Raw genomic sequence first — 18,875 nt, 5'->3', positions numbered from 1 at the left:
TTCCTGACTCTCCCACGTAGCACATTACCAATAACTTCCTCCAGAAGACTATTTCTCAGAGCACATTGGCAAATTCATCATGCCAACCAACTTCAACTAGTCAATGGGATCACAAAGAGAAATCCACGTTTGTGATAGGCCAAGTGTTAGCAGCATGACCCTGCCTGCAGCACCCCGGCTCAGTCTCCCTGTGTCATGTGTTGATGCTATGAAGAATCACACAGGAAACAGGGGCCTTGGGAGATTCGTACAGCTCAGGTACTGCCAAAGTATCAGGCTAGGAAAGCAAGGACCACAAAATTTAATCACTTTTTTTTTTTTTTTTTTTTTTTTTTTTACAGGAATATCAAGTCAACAGCACCACTAAGAACTTTGATTAGACAGAGAAAATCATGACTTGGGAAGAATCATATATAAAAATGTTGGGAAGGAGCAACACCTATGATGAGTGGCCAAGTAAGGGACAGGAATGGTTTCAAGAGCCCCAGAGGTTTGGCAAAATATTTTACAGAGAAAAGTGAAAATGAGAAATCAATGGAAATTTTTACCTTTGAAAGTTTCCTTCCTGATCAAGTTCAGAGCTCATTACAATTGAGGGTTTCAGAATGAGAAATGCTAGCTAGACATTTTGTAGCAAATCTTTTGGTAATGCTTGATAGCATCTGTCCAACTGTCAGAGCCCTGTCTCCTGCTGTGGTTAAACACAAGTGCTTCAGATGGAGAAAATGGAAGAAAAATCCACAAAATACATCTAGGCAGGGGAAGATAGGAGGGAGGAAAGGGGAGGATGAAAAAAATCTCAAACATATTGTGGAGAAACTTACTTCAGAACTTATATTTGTTTCACTTGAACAAGCAGAAACTGGATCTGGTTATGACTTTGACAACCAGGTCTAAAAATTCCCCAGGAGGATATAACTTTTCTATGTGTAAGTCGCTATTCAGAACAAGCAAGTCACCTCTCAGTACCTTCTTTAATAAAGAGCTGGACATATGCAACTTAAGCTGTGTTTTAGTTCGTTCTTCCAAAACATGGATCATTTTTACGGTTTGCTTTGAGCTAGTATTTCCATATCTTCTGAAATTGAGACAACATTACTGGACACCATTCTAAAACCATAAAAACCAGGATCATATTTCTGCAAATATCCTGATACTGTCCTTTTCACATAACCAAAGATTAGCAACGTGATTCTTTTTCTACTGCACTGTACTGGGAACGTATATTGACTGTGATGAATAACTATCCTAAGGGATTCCAAGAATGCTTCTTCATTATTTTTAAATCTCCCATCTCTACGCACAACCCATAGCTGCCTGTATTCAAATGAAATTGCAATCATTTAAAAGAAATAATTCAAATCAATATTACCAACCCTTACTTTTCACCATCCAATGCTTTTAATGCCCCAAATGATCTTTTCTAATCAGCTTCAAGCCCTATGAACAATTTTTATCAGCTATGCAGCTGATAAAATTAGTGTTTGACTGCAAATCACCCCTAGAACACTTTTCTAGGAACATTTCCCTTAACAGTGGGCAGAACATCAATAAACGTTCAAGTCAGTGAGCTAGCTTTTATCATCTAATGTATGCTATATCAATTCTCAAAATTGCAGATCTCTCAGAAAACCGACAGTCCAAGAAAAACGGTTCCAAAAAAAAACATACCAAATGACACTAATTACAGCTTTTAGCTTATCAGCTGGGGTAACAGAACTATGAATTAGCAACAGCATTATTTTACAGGCATGACTCTTAATTCATGATTTGCACTTCTTAAAAAAATTTGTAACTCAATTGGCAATTTCCCAATCATTTGAAACACTTTTCACTTTCCAAGACTAGTGAAGAGTAAGTGATAGATTAGGGTGATTTCTTTACCCAGCTTCTTTCAAAATTTTCAGATATGAATTGTCCAGGACTACCAATTCTTACATAGCATATGCTGCCTCTTACACCACAAATGATACACATTTTTATTAGTGTTAAAGATGTATACACTTTCTTGCCTCGTTTTAAATACAGAGCAGAGACCTTCAATTCTGTTCCTGTTGAGAACTGCCATTTGCATTCTACACTATATTATTCTTTGTAAAGAATGCTGGATCATCTTTCTTTCTTTTGGCCACTGGCATTTCATAGTTTTCTTGGACCTGCTAGTTCTGGTGGCTCTTGAACCTTCCATTCCTGTTGTTGTTTACACATGCATGCACATGCATACACACACACACTCAAAAAGGAAGTCAGAAAAAAGCGATCAACAATTAGTACACTTCCTAAAAGAGTAATACAAAGCTTTAAACAGAAGTGAAATAAAATAAGTGGTAATATATATTAACATATACATTTCAAGGTGTACTGGGTCTGGTAATACAGGAAAGTCGGTTGAGAGCACCTTTCGTTTTCTTTTGCTAGGTTACCAAATACAAATAAGAGGAAAAATAAAGCCGTAACAGAGCCTCTAGGATTCTCCCAAACATACTTTTCCGTTTCTTCTCTGAAAAGTTACTAAAAAAGTGGTGATCTCAAAAATATCCTACTTCAAACATTCACACACTATACCTAGTAGTTATATCCTACACGAACATAAATTACTTAAGAAACTGTGAGTGAATAAATGTTTCTGCATCAAACAAATACTGCACAAAAACATCCTCTGTATTAAATCAAGTACCACCATGTTTGAGATGATGGTTGTCTGTTTATGTTCTAAAATATTCTGAAAAAAGTGATGCATTCTCTAATATACTACTTGCTTTTCAAGACATTAATTGAAGATGATGAAAAGCCCCAAATCCTGATCAGTGAAGCACTGTTCACTAAACTAGTTCTTTATTTGTTTTCCCTACATACCTGGCACAGCACAAATAAAATTCATAATAAAGTAACTGACAACATCTATTCAGTAGATCACAAATGATTTCTACAAGTAATATTTAAAGAGAACTCAATTCTCTTGCTAAACAAGAATCAAATTATCACATCTAAAAAAGATAAAATATCAATTTAAAATACTTCCAGGGAAACAAAAATAAAAATAAATCAATAATTAAACACCTTTGAATACCATTTTATTAATTTTGCCTGAAGACAGAAACTACAAATAAGCTACAAATAATGGACACTGCAACTTTATCTAGGGCTTATGGTTTCAGACACTAAAATTAAAACAACCAAACATTTTTCTACTTTAAGAATAAGTTGGCAGATGTACCCAGACATGTCAGAAAGCTAGTTTTGACCTAAATTTAATTCCTACCTTACTCAGAGCTGTATTTAGAAGTTGCAGGACAACATGAGGGCTAACAGATGAGAGTACTGCCACCTTGTGCCAGCCAAGCTGAAGCCTAACAAACAAGACTAAAAAAGAAACTAAAACTAATTGCAAAACGTGCTCTGCCTTTGAAGTCTGACAGTTATTTGAGATCAGATGCTTGATACTGAATTATGAAAGGGTGCAGCAGTATTAGATTTGAAAATTCAAAAAGACATATGAAGCTTTCTTTTTAATTTCTCTAATATGTCCATGTTATAGAAGGGCGTAATATGTTCTTAGTAAATAAATATTTAAATACTTGAGTCAAGATAAACTTTAGAAAGTTGAGTAGAATTCTGGAAATTCTGATATATACTGACAGTCCACATGAGGAAAAAAAAAATCCTCTCAGTCCCTTCTTAGTTAAAATACAAATACTACATCAAACTTTACATAACAGTGTATAAAAAATGAAACTGCTCAGTGGATATTTCCGTGAGCTCCCTCCACAAGGGGCACTATTACAAGTAATAAAAACGTAAAATAGTAGTACTCACCAATATCATTAGCTAGAGAAGCAGGATCTGAGGTCCCAAGGGTGGCCTCAAACTCCTCCTGAAGACGATAAGCTCGCTGAAGCAAGGATTCAAGCTTATGAATGAATTCAGCACTGATGATATCCTGCAAGAAGAATGACATTAGAATATTTGCTATTTGTTTACGGTCTATATTCTTAGATTTTTACAAACAAATCTTATTAAATCTTCAAAGGGTTCATTGTGCCGCGTTAATTTTCAACAAACAGCACAAAGACTCTGTCAGATGTACACTTCAACATCCAGAATATAAGCATCTTTCTAAACATATATGTTTAATTTAACATAATAAAAAAAATACTAAACTAAACTTAAAAATACTTTAAAATTATATGTGATGTTTACTGCACTAGAAACAATGAAAACTCTGCAGCTGTATGTTTATCTCAAAATATTTCATCATTTAGTTCATGAGAACAAAGGGATACAAATAAAGTTCAAGCACATTATTTGTGAATACTCATAAACTTATCATCCTTCCCAAGACCTGCATCTAAGCAGATATCCTCTCACAGCTGTAAAAGGAAGGCATGACCCAAGAGATTTTGTGCAGAGAACTGATTAAAGAAATGATTTGTAGCTTGGTATTAGTAATACCATCCAGATGTAAACACTGATGTAACTGCAATTGACAAGAAGTCACACCCAAACTAACTAACAACAGCAAAAAAGTCCTTTAAATGCAATGTAGAAGTTTAAAATATTAATGTAACAAAATGTAGTGAATTTTCAGGGCAGCGTCAGTAGATTAAATATACTCACTTCTACACTTTCTTCTGCGATTGCATCTCCTGCTCCCAGCTTGATGGAACTACAACTTGCTTCGTCTTCAACTTGTCTGTTACGGAAAGTTAGTGCCTGTTCCCATCTACGTAGTGCTTCTTCAAAAAGCTCCATACCTAGGGTAGATCAGAAAAACCTTCACTCAATCAAACACACAGCTTCCATATGTATTTTAGGCTCACAGAAACTATGAAAACTATGAAAACTAGTTTTCTATCTACATAGAAAACTATGTAGATAACTAGCCTAATTACAGCAGAACTGTAATTTTTAAAAATAGCAATTCCCAGTCTAAAAAGAAAAACAAAAACAGATGACAGCTGCCTTTTTAAGATAAGGAAATTCACAAAGCAACAAGGACAACAGTATTTTTTCCAATTTATTTCTAAAAACGATTCCATAGCTTACTACTACAAATACAGGAATCACAACAATATATTTTTAAAAACCTAACACTAGATTAAGCAAGCTTTCAATATTTTATGGAAGTGTTCTTGGACACATGCTCAGAAGACATTGTAGAATAAATTACCACAGTATTGCACAAGCATCACTTTGCCATAAAACCAATAAATTTACTTTCATTGCTATTAGATATTGAATATTCTTATCATAACCTACCCATCAAATACAAATTCTCAGGTGTTGTCACTGGAATATTGACAAGTTTAATATCATCTTCGTCTGCTTTATCCCAAGAGTTAGAATTGGCACAAGCACAACTGTGACAAGAGGTGGCACTCTGAACCTGAAAAATAAATACATTTTGAAGTGTTGTTATACGAGGTATCCTTAAAACTACATTCTTCCAGAGTACATTATGGTCCAAGTTATCTATCTAGTCTTACCTACAAATTACCATTTAAAAGACTTTAGAAAAAGCACAATTATTTTCAGATTAAGCATAATGTATTGTTTCCGTTGTTATTAATGCTAGGGTGTTGTTTGCCAATATTTTGAAAGTCATTATTGCTCCTTTCTTAAAGTAAGAAAGTAATTAGTGATTTTCAATATTATTTTCCAAGTAACACTTGACTGCAGATTATAATAAGAGTTTAAAAAATAAAACTTGTTGTGTAGACTGATGTAAACAGGGTCTATTACATGACCTGCACATGCCTCTCTGAAAGTAAGGGAAGCAAATATAGACATACAGAAACATACAAAGACTGGTTTAAGCCTGACAAGACATATAAAACAATATACAGCCACTTCCTTCTCCTAGTTGAGAATAGCTGAAAGAACAGGCTTCTGCTTTTAGGTGAGAAGCACGTGTAAACATGATTGTTAATTCCTAAAAACAACCCATTTCCTAGGCAAAACATTACAGATATTATGTTGCATTAAACTTCTCATCCTGTAAATAGTTCCTAACTAGAGGTGCTGTTCACCAAAACAGAGATCGCATGCAGCCTAATGGACCCACACTATAGCATCTGCATGTATCAGTGGAGCAGAAAGAATATTCATTTATTTCTGTACTCTGACCAGAGCAACAGTGGAGCTTAACTCTTTTCTTCTCTTTCTGTCCTCTCTGAATTAAGCCATGTTGTTCCAGATTGCAAGTCTAGGAGCAGCTGATCAGATAGGAAAGATCTCACTACCTCTTCTCCACTAAGGTTTTGCTTTTACCCTTGTGTCAATTCTAGCGTTCAGAAATTCAATTCAATTCACTAACCTAAGATAATAAGAAATCATCAATTTTTAAGTGATTTTCCTGCCAAGGCAGTAAGGTGACTCACTAAATGGTCTAAAATGCACCAGAGCATTATATATAGAGGCCAGGAATGCATAACTGAGTGCAGGATACAAGGAATCCTGCTTTCAGCAGCACTAAATTGTATAGATTTGGCTCATTCCATTGCACACATCTGCATCCTCATGAAGTTGTTAGACATAAGACAGGAAGAGTCAGAGGCAGTAGACACAGAATCAGTAAGAACAATAAAAAATATTTTTAGTATGTAGAAAGTACAATAAATTCTCTACAAACAGGTCATTTTCCATGCAGTCAGTATCTCAAGCCTTTTGAGGCTGCATAACTTATTCAGAAAAGTTGTTTCAGGTCAGTGAAACCATTAGGTGCACATCCAAGGCAAGTTAACATACACTGAAAAGCCTTAAATCACTTACCGAGACCAGACTCTGAACTGAGCCAGAGTATTTACTGAAAAGTCCGCCATTTGCATAGATACAAGACTGTGATCCTTTTTCCTTGGCAGAGCTCAGAGAAAGAGTCAAGTTTTGTCGGCTACTGGAACAACTTGAACCTAATAGATACACTCATTTTAAAGATTCTACAAAACTGAAAACATTGTATCTTGTGTTAACAAGAACTAGCAAGAACTGTGTCTAATCTTTTCAATAAAATCCAGTTTCGAAGCAAACAACAATTTTTCTTTCATTTACATTTCTACATTAGAAATTATGAATTAGAACAGTCGATATCCATACAATAAGTATGCATATTAAGCACTATTATTTTCCCATCTTATGAAGTTTAAATCTGCTTTTCTCAGTTTTGTGGCAATACATCCACAAGAACTGCAACCCCAATTGTTAATATACTACTGATAAAAATAGTTTTAGTCCAAATGCACAATTAAAACAATAGCTTTAAGACGACCAGCTAAATTATAAAATACTGTAACTTTTTCCTACTTTGCACAATTTCTATTTTAACAATTAAAACCTGATCAGCATTAAAGGAAAATGATTTATTTTACTATTGTATACTGTTACATACACACCCTCACATCCCCTTGCTTCCCCTTCAAGACAGACTAACCAAAAAAACTTTGGGGTTCCTTCGCATACCTTTTTCTGATGCAGCTGCTTTGGTACATTCTAATAGTAGATGGCCTGGTTCCCATTGTGACACTTGCTTGTTTTTTCTTCCACGTCTTCTTTTAAAATGGTGGGCCAGAAAAATAACAGATATTGCACTCACTGCTGTGACTGTGAACAATTTCTTTAACCCAGGGGAAAGTTTAATCTGAAAATACAAGAGCATGACTTCATTGGAGATACATGCTCCTTAGCTTTCACCTTTCCACTTATCCTCCTTTTGGCATCTTCAGCACACGCTGAAGGAAGGACCTAAGAGATTCAGCTGTCACATAGCTTGAGAAATAAATCAACTCTAATCAAGGACATAGACTAATAGCTTCTCAAAGTTTGTGATGGCCAGGTGAGAAAGCTTACAAAGGGGTTGGTGGGACAACATCAGTGGTGGCACTGGGAGTCATACTCCAACACCAAGAACTCTAAGACATATTGCAAATCCATGAACTACGGGGTTCTAAACAAATAACTTTCACACTTCTTTTTTCTTTCTTTTTAATGCCAGGACAATGCAGGACTTCAGTTAGTTCTTAAACAGACCTAAAAAAAGAATCTCGGCCTTCACAGCTAGACTTTCTTGCACTGTGAAAGAATGGAGGACACAAAAGCTAACATTTGCATTGTTTCAATTTGGGAAGAACATGTACTTAAACAAATTTGCCTAAAATGAGTTTTGTTTATTTTTACTATTTATTTTGAACATAGATAATCTGTAGATTTGTATGTTTAAATTTAGCAAATAAGAACCACATATTCAAGCAACTGGAATTAAACCCACTAACAAAGCTTAGAAAGTTCAAAGTGACCAGACTTTAAAAAGAATTCAAGAAAAAATCCACTTAACTAGAAAATACTGCCCACATCCAAAGAATCTTTAGGGAATCTATGCTACTTGAGAAGGCATGACTTCTGGGGGAAAAAAAAAATAAAAAATCTGCAGCCCCTGAGGCCAATACAGTATTTCTGTAACACCTCCTCATATGAGAAAGGAACTGGCCAGAGTATCACTGCACTCTGGCAGGCCATGGTTGCTGTGCAGTTGGCTAGTACTATCAATAGAGTTATGCAATTTCAAGAAGCATTGAAAGCTTCTTTGATAGCTTCACTGAGTTTGCTATAAGTGTCAAATACCTTTGACTTGAGAACTCTAAGATAAAGAACTTAAAGGTACCGTATCTTGACTGAGGACAAGAACCTAGCAGTATATTGTGCAAGCTAAAGTAAATCCCTGAAAAAGCACGAATGCATATTTGCAGGAGACTACTGGATTTAACAGAAAAGAGTAACAATCAAATAACTAAAATTGAAAATTCAGCTCTAGCATTAAATTCTGTAAGTTTCAAGGTTCAAGAAAAAAAACTGTAAGATTTTTTAGAAGTTTGTCTATGTCTGCAAGTATGACGATACACGTTAGCACGTTGAAAAATATTTATATGCGAATTTGAAGAATGACATTGCTTCCATTTATAAACAACTAATTAAATAAAAATAAAATACAGTTGTATTAAGGACATGAGTTTTCAAAGCAAAGCTTTACTAATAAATTGTTAATATGTAACTCTGAAAAAAACTTTATCAACATTGCTAACTACAAACATTTTTTTCCTTGTCCTTATCCTTGTCAATAATTTGCCATAGGCAGAATAGGGAGGGGGAGAGGAAAAAAAAAAGAAAAGCACCTTTGAGCCGTGTTTTGTATAGCCAAATAAAAACTCCCCCACCCTGTGTATTACTGAAACAGAATACGGTTCATTGTTCAAGAAATTTATTATCTGAGACACATGACTGCGGCTTTAGTGTTTTCTGAAGTAATTCAGACATATTTAGCCCTACCGCTTATCACTCATGTAGTTACAGGCAACACAATTACAGCAACTCCTCTTTGCCTTTGTCATGACAGTGCTCTAGGGAAGAATCTTGTAATTCCCTGCAGACAGGGAGTGTCAGCATCACAATACTTACAGCTTTCCAGCCTGACAAATAATAACATACTCTTCAGCCAGATTTGACTGCTATCCACATTGCTACTTATATAGTGAAAACTAGCCTATAATACCAACAAAATAAATCACCGTATGATGTTGATATGCAATGATGAACTGTCAACAGAAACACTTTTAGCTTGCAGCTGTAAATAAACAAAAATCCTTACAAATTTAGTTCACATTAAGCTCTGAAAAAAAAGAACATTACAATTAAACTTTAAAAGTATATCATAAGTTGCAATACTCACAGAACATATATATTACCTGTATAAAAGAATAATACCAAGAAAGGGGAAGATGAAATGCCCGAAAAGCTACCGTCTTCAGAGAAAACCGTGCCTCAGTAACAGCTTCTTCTGACATGGCTCCTTCTCTCCCATAACCTCATTCAGTGGATCTATCTTGAAAACATGAGTCCCAGATGGCCTCTGGAACGGGCTGTCAAATGAAGGATACATACTCAATTATGTAATACAAGGCGAAGATGGCTTTCTTCTACAGACTTGAAACCCTTATGTAACAGGTAGCTGACTTGTTTGATTGATGTGTGTGACCAGAGATGAGATTTGCGTTTAATGAGAAGACAGCAAATGTGCTGGCTCAGCTTAGGCCTTGCTCATCTCAACTGCCCTGTGTGGAGACCCGCGTGTGTCTGACAAGAGCCATCGCTCTGCTTTTGCTGTCTGACAGCTCGCTTCTCACATCCGATAAATCACACACAAAACAACTCTGATGTTAAACCTTCAGCCGACGCCCGGCCTCGCAGGGGCTACGGACCCCGCCCCGCCGCAGCCCCCTCCCGGAGCCCCGTGCCGAGCTCTCCCCCGTGTCGGGGACCGAGGGCCAGCGCTGTCCGAGCTCCCGCACCCCTGCGGCTGAGGCAGCCTCGGCTCGGCTCGCCCAGGGGCCGGATCCCACGCCTCGCCGCCCGCCCGCCGCCCCCCGTTAGCTGCCCCCGCCACCCGCCGTTACCTGCCGGGCACCGGGGCGGGCACCGCGGGCAGCAGGCACGGCCCCTCACGGGCGGCTCCGTCCCCGCCCCGGCTGCCGCTAGGAGGCGGGCGGGGATCCGCTTCCGGGCCAGCGAGGAACCGCTGTGGGCTGCCAGGAGGCAGCGGCCGCCTGATGAGGTGAGACGAGGTGAGGCGAGCCGCTCCGTCACCCGCCCTCTGCCGCCATCCTCCCGCGGGGCAGCCCCCGCGGCTGGCGGCCGGGCAAGGCGGGGCGAGACTCTGCGGCCGCCATCTTGGTGTGGGGCGGCGCTCACGTGAGCGGCGCAGAGGCCCCGCGCGGCCATCTTTGTGCGGGGCGCGGCCGGGGGTGCCGCAGGCGCGGCCGGTGAGGGGAGAGAGGGAGGTGCCGCCGCGGGCCGGCTGCGCCCGTCCTCTGCCGGGGCTCCTGGGTGGCAGGGGAGCGGTCCCTGCGCTGTCCTCCTGGGCTGGGCTGAGCTGGGCTCGGCTGGGCTCCGTTCTGCCCTCCGCGTGAGCCGCAGGGCTCGCCGCGGCCCGGCTGAGCTGCGGGCTCCGAGCACGGCCGCATCCTGCCGGTGAGGAGGAGGAGGGGGAGGAAGGCGGCCGTGAGGCGGGGGGTGGCAGGAATGGGGCGGCCGCGGCCTGCGGCCGGTCGCAAAGTCCGGGGGGGCTCGGGGCGGCCGGGGCGGGGCCGGGGGCTGCGGGGGCTCGGGCTGTGTGGGTTGGGGGCTGTGGCCGGGGCCTGTCCGGCCCTAAGGGGAGGGTCGAGTCCCTCTCCGGGAACGTCTGCTGAAGCGGCGGTGGTGGCACGGCAGGTAGGAGGAGGTTCCCAGGGGCCGTGGTTTCTCCGCGAAGTGCTGGTGCTGCCGTGAGGCTGTCTGCGAGGATCGATCGTCGCGGCCGAGGGATGGAAGAGGGGGAAGAAGCCTGGCGTGACGCCCAGGGGAAAATCGCCGTGGGCTTCTCCTTCCTGGCTGCAGGCCTGAGCTAAGGAAGCCTCCTCAGATGCGTAAAGGACAGCTGATGGGTTACAAGGTCAGGCGTAGTGCTGTGGAAGGAAGAAGTGAACAGGCAGGCGCCGTGCCCTAGAGGCAATATAAAATAAACGCTGTCTGACCCAGTAAGCGGACAGGCTGTCAACTCAACCATTTTCTTAAGGTCTGCTTAGGAAACAATACTTAATAAGAGGGGGAAAATCTAATGGAAGTGGCTTAATAACATTGCTTCTTGCTTGGGTGGATAGTTCTTGTTGCCCAAATGCAAAGACCAAGCAGAAAACGTCTACTGGGTAATAGAGCAAAAAAGAACTTAGTGAGTGAAGTTCAGGTTAGTATTCCCTCTGATTGGACTTATTGGCACAAGAGGACTGTTCTCAAGTTTGGTAATGGTAAATTAGAAATTGATTCACAGACATAGTTATTGTGAAGTGATATTGGCAAAGAATTCTTTAGAAAGTAGCATGTACCTTAGTAATTTGAATACATACGTTAAAGGTGATAGCTTCATTGGACGTGTATAGTTAGCAGTGAGCTCTGCTGTTTTTTACTGAAGTGTGAAAAATGTCTATATGATAATGAATTACTGGAAGCTCCAAAGCTCTTCACGATTTTAAGTAATTAAACAATCAAGTACAAAATTCTATGTCATTATTTTTTATTGTTGTTGAGAAAGAAAACAAATGCGATTGTTTCAGTGCACCACTAGCAAAATAATTGTGAATGCAAATGAGAACGCTGAGCTTAGTGCTCACTGGTTACATATGCTGTTATTCACAGCTGTACAGTCAAAATAATAAAAGCCTATAATGAAGATACAATTACTGCTTCAGGCAACTGTTGTCTTCAGAATAGCTGCTTTATTCTTAAAATCTTCCACCAATGGTCTGGAAGTGAATTCTAGTTTTGTATTTACAAAGGTTAGAATTTACATTGTATTTAACTGGAGTTTTATGTAAGATTAGTTTTATATAAGGTTAGTTTTTTATAATTATTTTTTGATCTCTAAGTAGTTCATTTAGACTTGTTCATAGGGCAAGTATTCAGGTGTGTGGGAGCAACCCTGTAAAACGATCTGATAAAATGTCTCCCTGTTTAAGGACATCAGTGGAATACAGATAGAGGTTTGTTTATTTCAACATCTGTTGAAATGCTAACTGCTATGATTAGGTTGATGGAAACATTAATTTCAGCTTCAATGCCAAAAATTTTGAGAGAATTTAAAATATGTTGTGTTTGTTTTGGAAATATTAAGCTCCCAGTATGAGCCTTGAAAAGCTTTCAAGGTTACTTGAACTCTTAGTGATTGGGATATTTTTGTGTGTATGATGGGCCTTTTGTGGTAGGCACCACATACGTCTTATGATGGTGTGGAAGTCTGATGCATGATGAATGGTGAGCTGGTCATCAAGCTTTAAAATATTGTTCATACTTCTCTGATGGCTCACATGAGCCAGTTTTTTCATAGTGAATGCAAAGTATGAAAGGGGGGAAGATATATTTTTTGTATGTCTCACGCTGCATGTGGTAAACAAAAAACTTCTTCTTTTGATCATTAAATGATTCAGTTGATGGAATGATGCAGTATGATACTGTATGGTGGGACTGAGAAGAGGTGGACTGAAACAAACCTTTCAATAGAATGGTGGAGACCTAGGAATGGACTTCAAAGTTCCCTCCCAAATGTATGGGGAATATTGTAATGAAGTTTATTGCTTCTTATGTGAAGAAGCAACTTTCAGATGAGGTCAACACAACGCAGAATTGGTGGAAAAGCAGGTGTGATGAGATGCATTAGTAGAGGGAAATTGGTAGTCTTCGGATGAATTAAGAAGTGGTGAAATGGAGGGAGGGCAGCGAGCGAGGGAGGGGCTGCCCAGGGATCGCTAGTGCTTTGAGAGATGAAGGATGAATTGTGGATTGGAATTCAATTGTACAGTTTAAGATTTCAGTGGAAAATTTTACAAAGTAGGTTATAGCAGCCTAGGTATGTTAAGCTACCAAGGCTCTTCCTCTACAGTGACTTACGCAGTTGCTACAGCATGGAAGGCAGGTGCAGGTCGAAGAAGTTTGACAACAGAAGCTGAAAGCCCATTCATTTTGCTGTGCCCATATGATGTCACCTACAGAAGTTGTAACATGCACTAGAGTTCTGCTAGGGACGCTTTCCACATGGAAAGCAGTAGGAAACATGTCTGTAGGGACACGTGTGTCGATGTGCTTTGGTCTTTCAGATGATTATTATTAGAAGAGGGATGCAGATGGAGACTGCACCAAGAAGCAATCTGCAGTGAGCAGAACTCTTGAGTTTGTGTTTGTGTTGGTTTTGCAGTTCCAGTTGTGAGAAATAGCTATTAAAAATCTGGTAGTATGCAGTGAAGTTTATCTTTCGTTCATAGCTTTATATTACTTGGGATAATTCATTCGGAAATTTATTTCCATAAAGTAATTAAGCTTAAAGCTTTCCTAAGCCATTATACCAGTCTTCCTAAAGCATTGGTGTTAAGTCAGCATTAATTCACACTGAGATCTTTTAAGTTAGGTCTTTAATCAAAACTCATTTGTCCGTTTTTAATGTTTTATAGATGTCGCAAAATGTGCGAGATGAAGTGTGCGTTTATGTTTCTGTTCTGGAAAGGAGTTTTACAGTTCAAACCAGAATTTCCAATATGACAGAAAGTTTAGGACTTTTTGCCTGAAAAACTGTTATTTTCATACATGAAGTCTTTCAGCAATACTGCAAATAGATACTGAACTGAGGAAATATTTCTCCAGCTGCAGCTTATATTTAAGACTAATGCTTTTTAAAAGTCTTTTCGTTGTTCCAGGAAAGAGGATTTAGACCTCATTATGAAAAAAATCCCAAGTTATTAATTTGCTGTTGTATTTCTAGCCATGTGAGCTTAGTTCTCAAGTATTTTATTGTAAAGCTCTTAAAGTGAGATACAAAAAGACTGAAAGATATACATGCATACTTGAGTATGTTATATATTAATTGTATATCTATAAAATATATTTAGTATGTGCATATATGCATATATATATGCATACAATAAATATACAATAATGTTATATCCTATTTTTATAGGAATAATATATGTAATACCATGTTTATACAGGTGCACATGCACACGTTAAAAAGGTGTACACACATGTGCATTTGCATACACGTGCACACATTTAAAAAAATCTCTGATAGTCAAATGGAACTGAAACGACCCTGACAGAGGGTTCTTATTGCAAGACAATAGAAATAAAGACCAGGTTAAAGATAAAAAAAAAAAAAAAAATGTGTTTACTAGGCAGCATGTAGGAGATGCCTACTAGGCAAGGTTTTGTGCCCCCACTGTATGCCAAAGCCCCAAGTTAATATTCAACATAGGGGTTGCTGATGCTGTGTGATCCATAGGCCCATGAAGAAATGGACATAAAACTGCTAGAGCAAACAAGAGAAGTGGAAAGAGATGTCAGTAACAGTGCCAAAGGCTGCAAGCAGGTTGAGGAAAGTGCATCATTAAGTTAGGCTGGAAGCTCAGTTGCATGTGTTGACAAATGAAAGCTAGATTGGCTAGGTAAGTAAGTGGGCAAAGAAACTTTAAGACTCCTTGGGCTTGAGAGATTGATGTCTCAGTAGTAATTCTTCAGCGACAAAACCGGAGTGAGAGTCAATTGGAGTACCTACGTGAAAGTAATGTTACAAAGTTCTGTTTTTTTTTTTTTTTATTTTGCTTTCGTAAAGTATCAACTCTATCTGTGCAGCTGTCAAAATAATAATCACAAAAGGGTTGGATTTAGCATTCCGTGTTTCTAATAAGTCTGTATCCACATCAGAAACCCTGGATGAACAGAGAGAACTCAAATGAGAGAAACTTGCTGAGTCATCAGTACTACGTGGGAGTTACAAGCTCATTTGCTTTTGATATATAATGTGCTGGTATCTAGAATGATTTTTTTGTAAATAAATAAAACCAAGATAAGGTTCAATTCTCCCATGGCAAGTGAATCACGTGGCTTCAGCACGTTTCACCAGTGTTGCGTAATGACTGTTTCCAGAATGTACAAGCCAAGCTACCACCAGTTCTGGGTAGAGTTTAGAAAACGTATTTTTAGAATTGTTTTATTTTTTACTTTTGGGTGCCATGGTAGAGGCCACGAAGATAAATCAGTCCAACTGGCTTTGCTCCATTCAGGATTCTGTTGTTTGGTGCCCTAAAAGTCAGAAAATACAGGAATGCATTTTAGATCTCCGCTGTATTTAATTTAAACTATTGGATTCCCTTACCCTTAAGGTATTTATTTCAACTTACTTAAAAATGACACATTCTTGTAAAGGCTATGTATATTTTGTGTAGTGGATATCGACTTCTGCTGCCTACTGCAAGGAATAGGATTTTACTTACTGTTACTTCTGTTGAAAAGCAGCTTCTTGGTCTTGGAAATTCCAGCTGCAGGATCTCGGAAAATACAGCTTCTGAAATGTCATCACTCAGCAGCAACTGCCCCCACTTGGAATCAGTGGGTGAGATAACAAAAGAGGAATTGATACAGAAATCTCATGTAAGTTGTAGCTCCTTCCTTCTAACTAATTAATTGTGATCACTTACTTTAGCTGCATACCTTGTCATGTATCGCTATGCACAAGATGTGTTGAACATAGGATAAAACTTACTGCACTGCAGTAGTAATGTTCAAACAAAGTATTGGAAGAACTATGGGCTTTGAAGCTGAAAACCTCATTTGCCATACTTAATACTTAAGAGTACCTTTCCCAGCAGTGTGTTCCAAAGCAAATGTTACTTTAATATCACTTAAAAGAGATAGCATAACACTAAGCAGAACTTATTTTCAGACTTTGTAATTTTGGCTGTTAGTTGATTAGAATGTGAAAGTAATATACTATGACTGGACTTCAAGTGGAAGCTGTAAAAAAGAAATTTATGCTTAAGATTTTTGTTGGATCACAGTTCACTTTCTGATAGAGGAGTCACAGGTTGAGAACCTGCCCTTATCTGAACTCTTGCTTTCCATCTAGTATTAATAAATGATACAAAAGATTTTTGTAACCCATTTTAGTAGCTGGGATGTGGTGAAAAGTCAACCTTTTTCTGTCCATGGTACTAATTTTTTTTTTTATTTGAAAGTGCAGCAGTTGATTTGCTGCTGAGGAGAATGCCATTCTCCTAGTGTTGTATCTTCTTTTGTAAATCTTTGCAGGTAGTGATGATTTTATGGAGCATGCAGTTGTTAGAGATCCTATTGTTTTCATTTCTCTTTGTTAGATTGGTAGACAAGACTAGTTTTGAAGTTTTTGATGGTAATGTGACATAAAACAGCTTCAGATTTTTTTTCTTTTAAGAATCTCAGAGATCTTAGATCTTACTAGAAAAAAATACACAAAGCTTAAAATCATGTGAAATGAAACAAAAATTGAGTTAGTATCAATACATTCATTTTTGTCTTAAATTTTTCAGTTGATAGTTGTTTTTTACAGTATTTTTTCTCATTTTTTCTTGAGGTTGTGGTTTACTGATGAAAGTAAGTGAAATAATCCTTTGCCTGTGCATTTAATTTAACAGGGCACTTGTCAGGACTGTAAAGTTAGAGGACCCAACCTTTGGGCGTGCTTAGAGGTAAGTTGTTCTGCTGAAGTCCTGTTTTAGTAAACTGCGAATAGAAGTTGGAAGTAATTTATTTGTTGTTGTTGTTGAAAGAAACAACTATAATTATGTTCTTTTTAAATAATAACTTACAATTAATTTGAAGTAAAACCTCTCATGCAATTTTTATTTCTAAAATGTTTTATCTTCTATCAGGTACATATTTCTTGTAATTTAAGAATATTATGTTTAAAATGAGTTCTTTGGATAATAAGCTGACATGTTAAGGGTTCTTGTTTTACAGCTTCTAAGAATTTTTTAATCTTTTTCCTAGGTCTGTAGATTTTAAGATAATGTATCATTCCTGAATTAAGTTACTTCTTTTAAGCCTGCTTTAAAATTTGTAGTATAAACATCTAGCAGTAAATGGTGACTTCTTAAGAGTATAATAATATATACTTTTTTTTTATTATTTGTAGGCAAAATAACTAAAAAAAAAAAAAATTGAAACATTATTCAAACTTTGGAGTTTTGTAGTCTTTACCCTGTGTACAGTTCATTCTTAAAAGTGTAATTGCCTTAGTCTTCTTGCTGTCTACAAAGAAAAAATGTATTAAAAAAAAAAAGAAAATACTACTACTTCAGATTGATCTATGATACCAACAGGGAAGTATGCAGCAGATTATTTTTTAAAATGTCTTGAATTTTTTAAACATAGAGCTCTTTTCAAAGGTTGAGATTCTGCTCTATAGGCTTGGCTTTGTTTCTTGGCAGAATAAATTTAAGTTCTATCAGGAGGATCTCTAGGCTGAGATGCAAATTTGTAGGTGTGTGTATGAGTACTTTCAAAAATCTGCATTGCTGATTTCCTTTAAAGTGCATTATTGTAACAGTTAAGAGATTATTTTGATCCCATTATCAATAAAAGATAAGGGGGAAACAGCTGTTGTTTAATGTCTTTTTCTGAGGTTGCTTGAAGTTTAATTAAATGTAAAAACTCTTTGGGGAATAACAAGAGAAGTAGGAAGAGGTGTTGAGGCATGCATGAACCTGGCAGGTGGAGAAGCGCTGTGGAGCTTAAAGCTTTTTTATTATTATTTTTATTTTTATTTTTATTTTTATTTCTCACTTCGAACTCTTGGACTGTTTTTGAAAAACTTAATTTCATACAACATTTTCCATAGGAGAGTTTTCTAATTACAGTAGGACACTTAAAGTGTCATGCTGTGCTACATCTCCTCTTGGATGAATTGGCATCTTGCCTTCACCTTTTGTGCATAGAAAAACAGCCAGCACATGGTGAGATCCCAGCATGTTAACTATCTGTAACTTAACCAATATCTGTGATTATTTAATATAGAAAATCGACTCTGTGTCCAGCTGCAACTGTAAATTAACATGCTTAGTGTTATACAGATAACATGCTGTACCTTCTTACAGGATTGTCTTGGCTCATGCAAATGAGGAATTACTGAAAATTGCTTGAAGATTGGCAGCTGCAAGATTGCATACTCAACTCAGCCAAATATGTTTTGTAATTAGCACGATTAAAATCAGCAATTACTTTGCATCTTTTAATTAAAATTTAGTAAGTTATTAACCATATAGTGCTGGAAAGCTTTATTTAAAGGTTAAAAAAAATACTGAAGTAATACTATAAGCAAGAGGCATAGTAGATAGGGACATGAAGCATGACACATTTATTCAAAAATGCCTTTAAGTCTTTCATAATTTGGTATTTTAGACACTGAGCTAACTTCATGGTTTCTGCCACAATCTCTACCAAATCACGAGTTGTAAATATATATATATAGAGAGAGAGAGAGACTTGAATCTGAACAAAAA

General features: G+C 37.9%; 2 protein-coding genes across 6 annotated transcripts in view; one reads left to right on the top strand and one right to left on the bottom strand.

Moving 5' to 3' along the window:
- MIGA1 (mitoguardin 1) overlaps positions 1-10,501 on the bottom strand; it is a 40,069-nt gene extending 29,568 nt beyond the window's left edge. Inside the window, exons 1-7 of the mRNA XM_032192173.1 lie at positions 10,440-10,501; positions 9,732-9,905; positions 7,456-7,633; positions 6,772-6,908; positions 5,260-5,386; positions 4,618-4,754; positions 3,817-3,940 (exon numbers count right to left, since the gene is read on the bottom strand). Coding sequence (XP_032048064.1) covers positions 3,817-3,940; positions 4,618-4,754; positions 5,260-5,386; positions 6,772-6,908; positions 7,456-7,633; positions 9,732-9,830 — 802 coding nt within the window. The 5' untranslated portion in view covers positions 9,831-9,905; positions 10,440-10,501. The remainder of the gene's footprint in view (positions 1-3,816; positions 3,941-4,617; positions 4,755-5,259; positions 5,387-6,771; positions 6,909-7,455; positions 7,634-9,731; positions 9,906-10,439) is intronic.
- A 38-nt stretch (positions 10,502-10,539) lies between these two features.
- Positions 10,540-18,875, top strand: part of USP33 (ubiquitin specific peptidase 33) — a 36,610-nt gene continuing 28,274 nt past the window's right edge. For 2 of the 5 annotated variants that reach the window (XM_032192169.1, XM_032192168.1), the window contains exons 1-3: positions 11,248-11,473; positions 15,856-15,990; positions 17,010-17,063. In XM_032192169.1, coding sequence (XP_032048060.1) covers positions 11,444-11,473; positions 15,856-15,990; positions 17,010-17,063 — 219 coding nt within the window. In that variant the 5' untranslated portion in view covers positions 11,248-11,443. Of the gene's footprint in view, positions 10,598-10,950; positions 11,014-11,247; positions 11,474-15,855; positions 15,991-17,009; positions 17,064-18,875 lie in introns of those variants that run through there. The other 3 variants (XM_032192171.1, XM_032192172.1, XM_032192170.1) reach the window with 3 other exon arrangements.

The sequence above is a fragment of the Aythya fuligula genome, chromosome 8 (assembly GCF_009819795.1).
Source record: "Aythya fuligula isolate bAytFul2 chromosome 8, bAytFul2.pri, whole genome shotgun sequence".
NCBI lineage: Eukaryota > Metazoa > Chordata > Aves > Anseriformes > Anatidae > Aythya > Aythya fuligula.
Note: the sequence above shows the minus strand (reverse complement) of the source record. Positions and strands in the feature narration are given on the sequence as shown.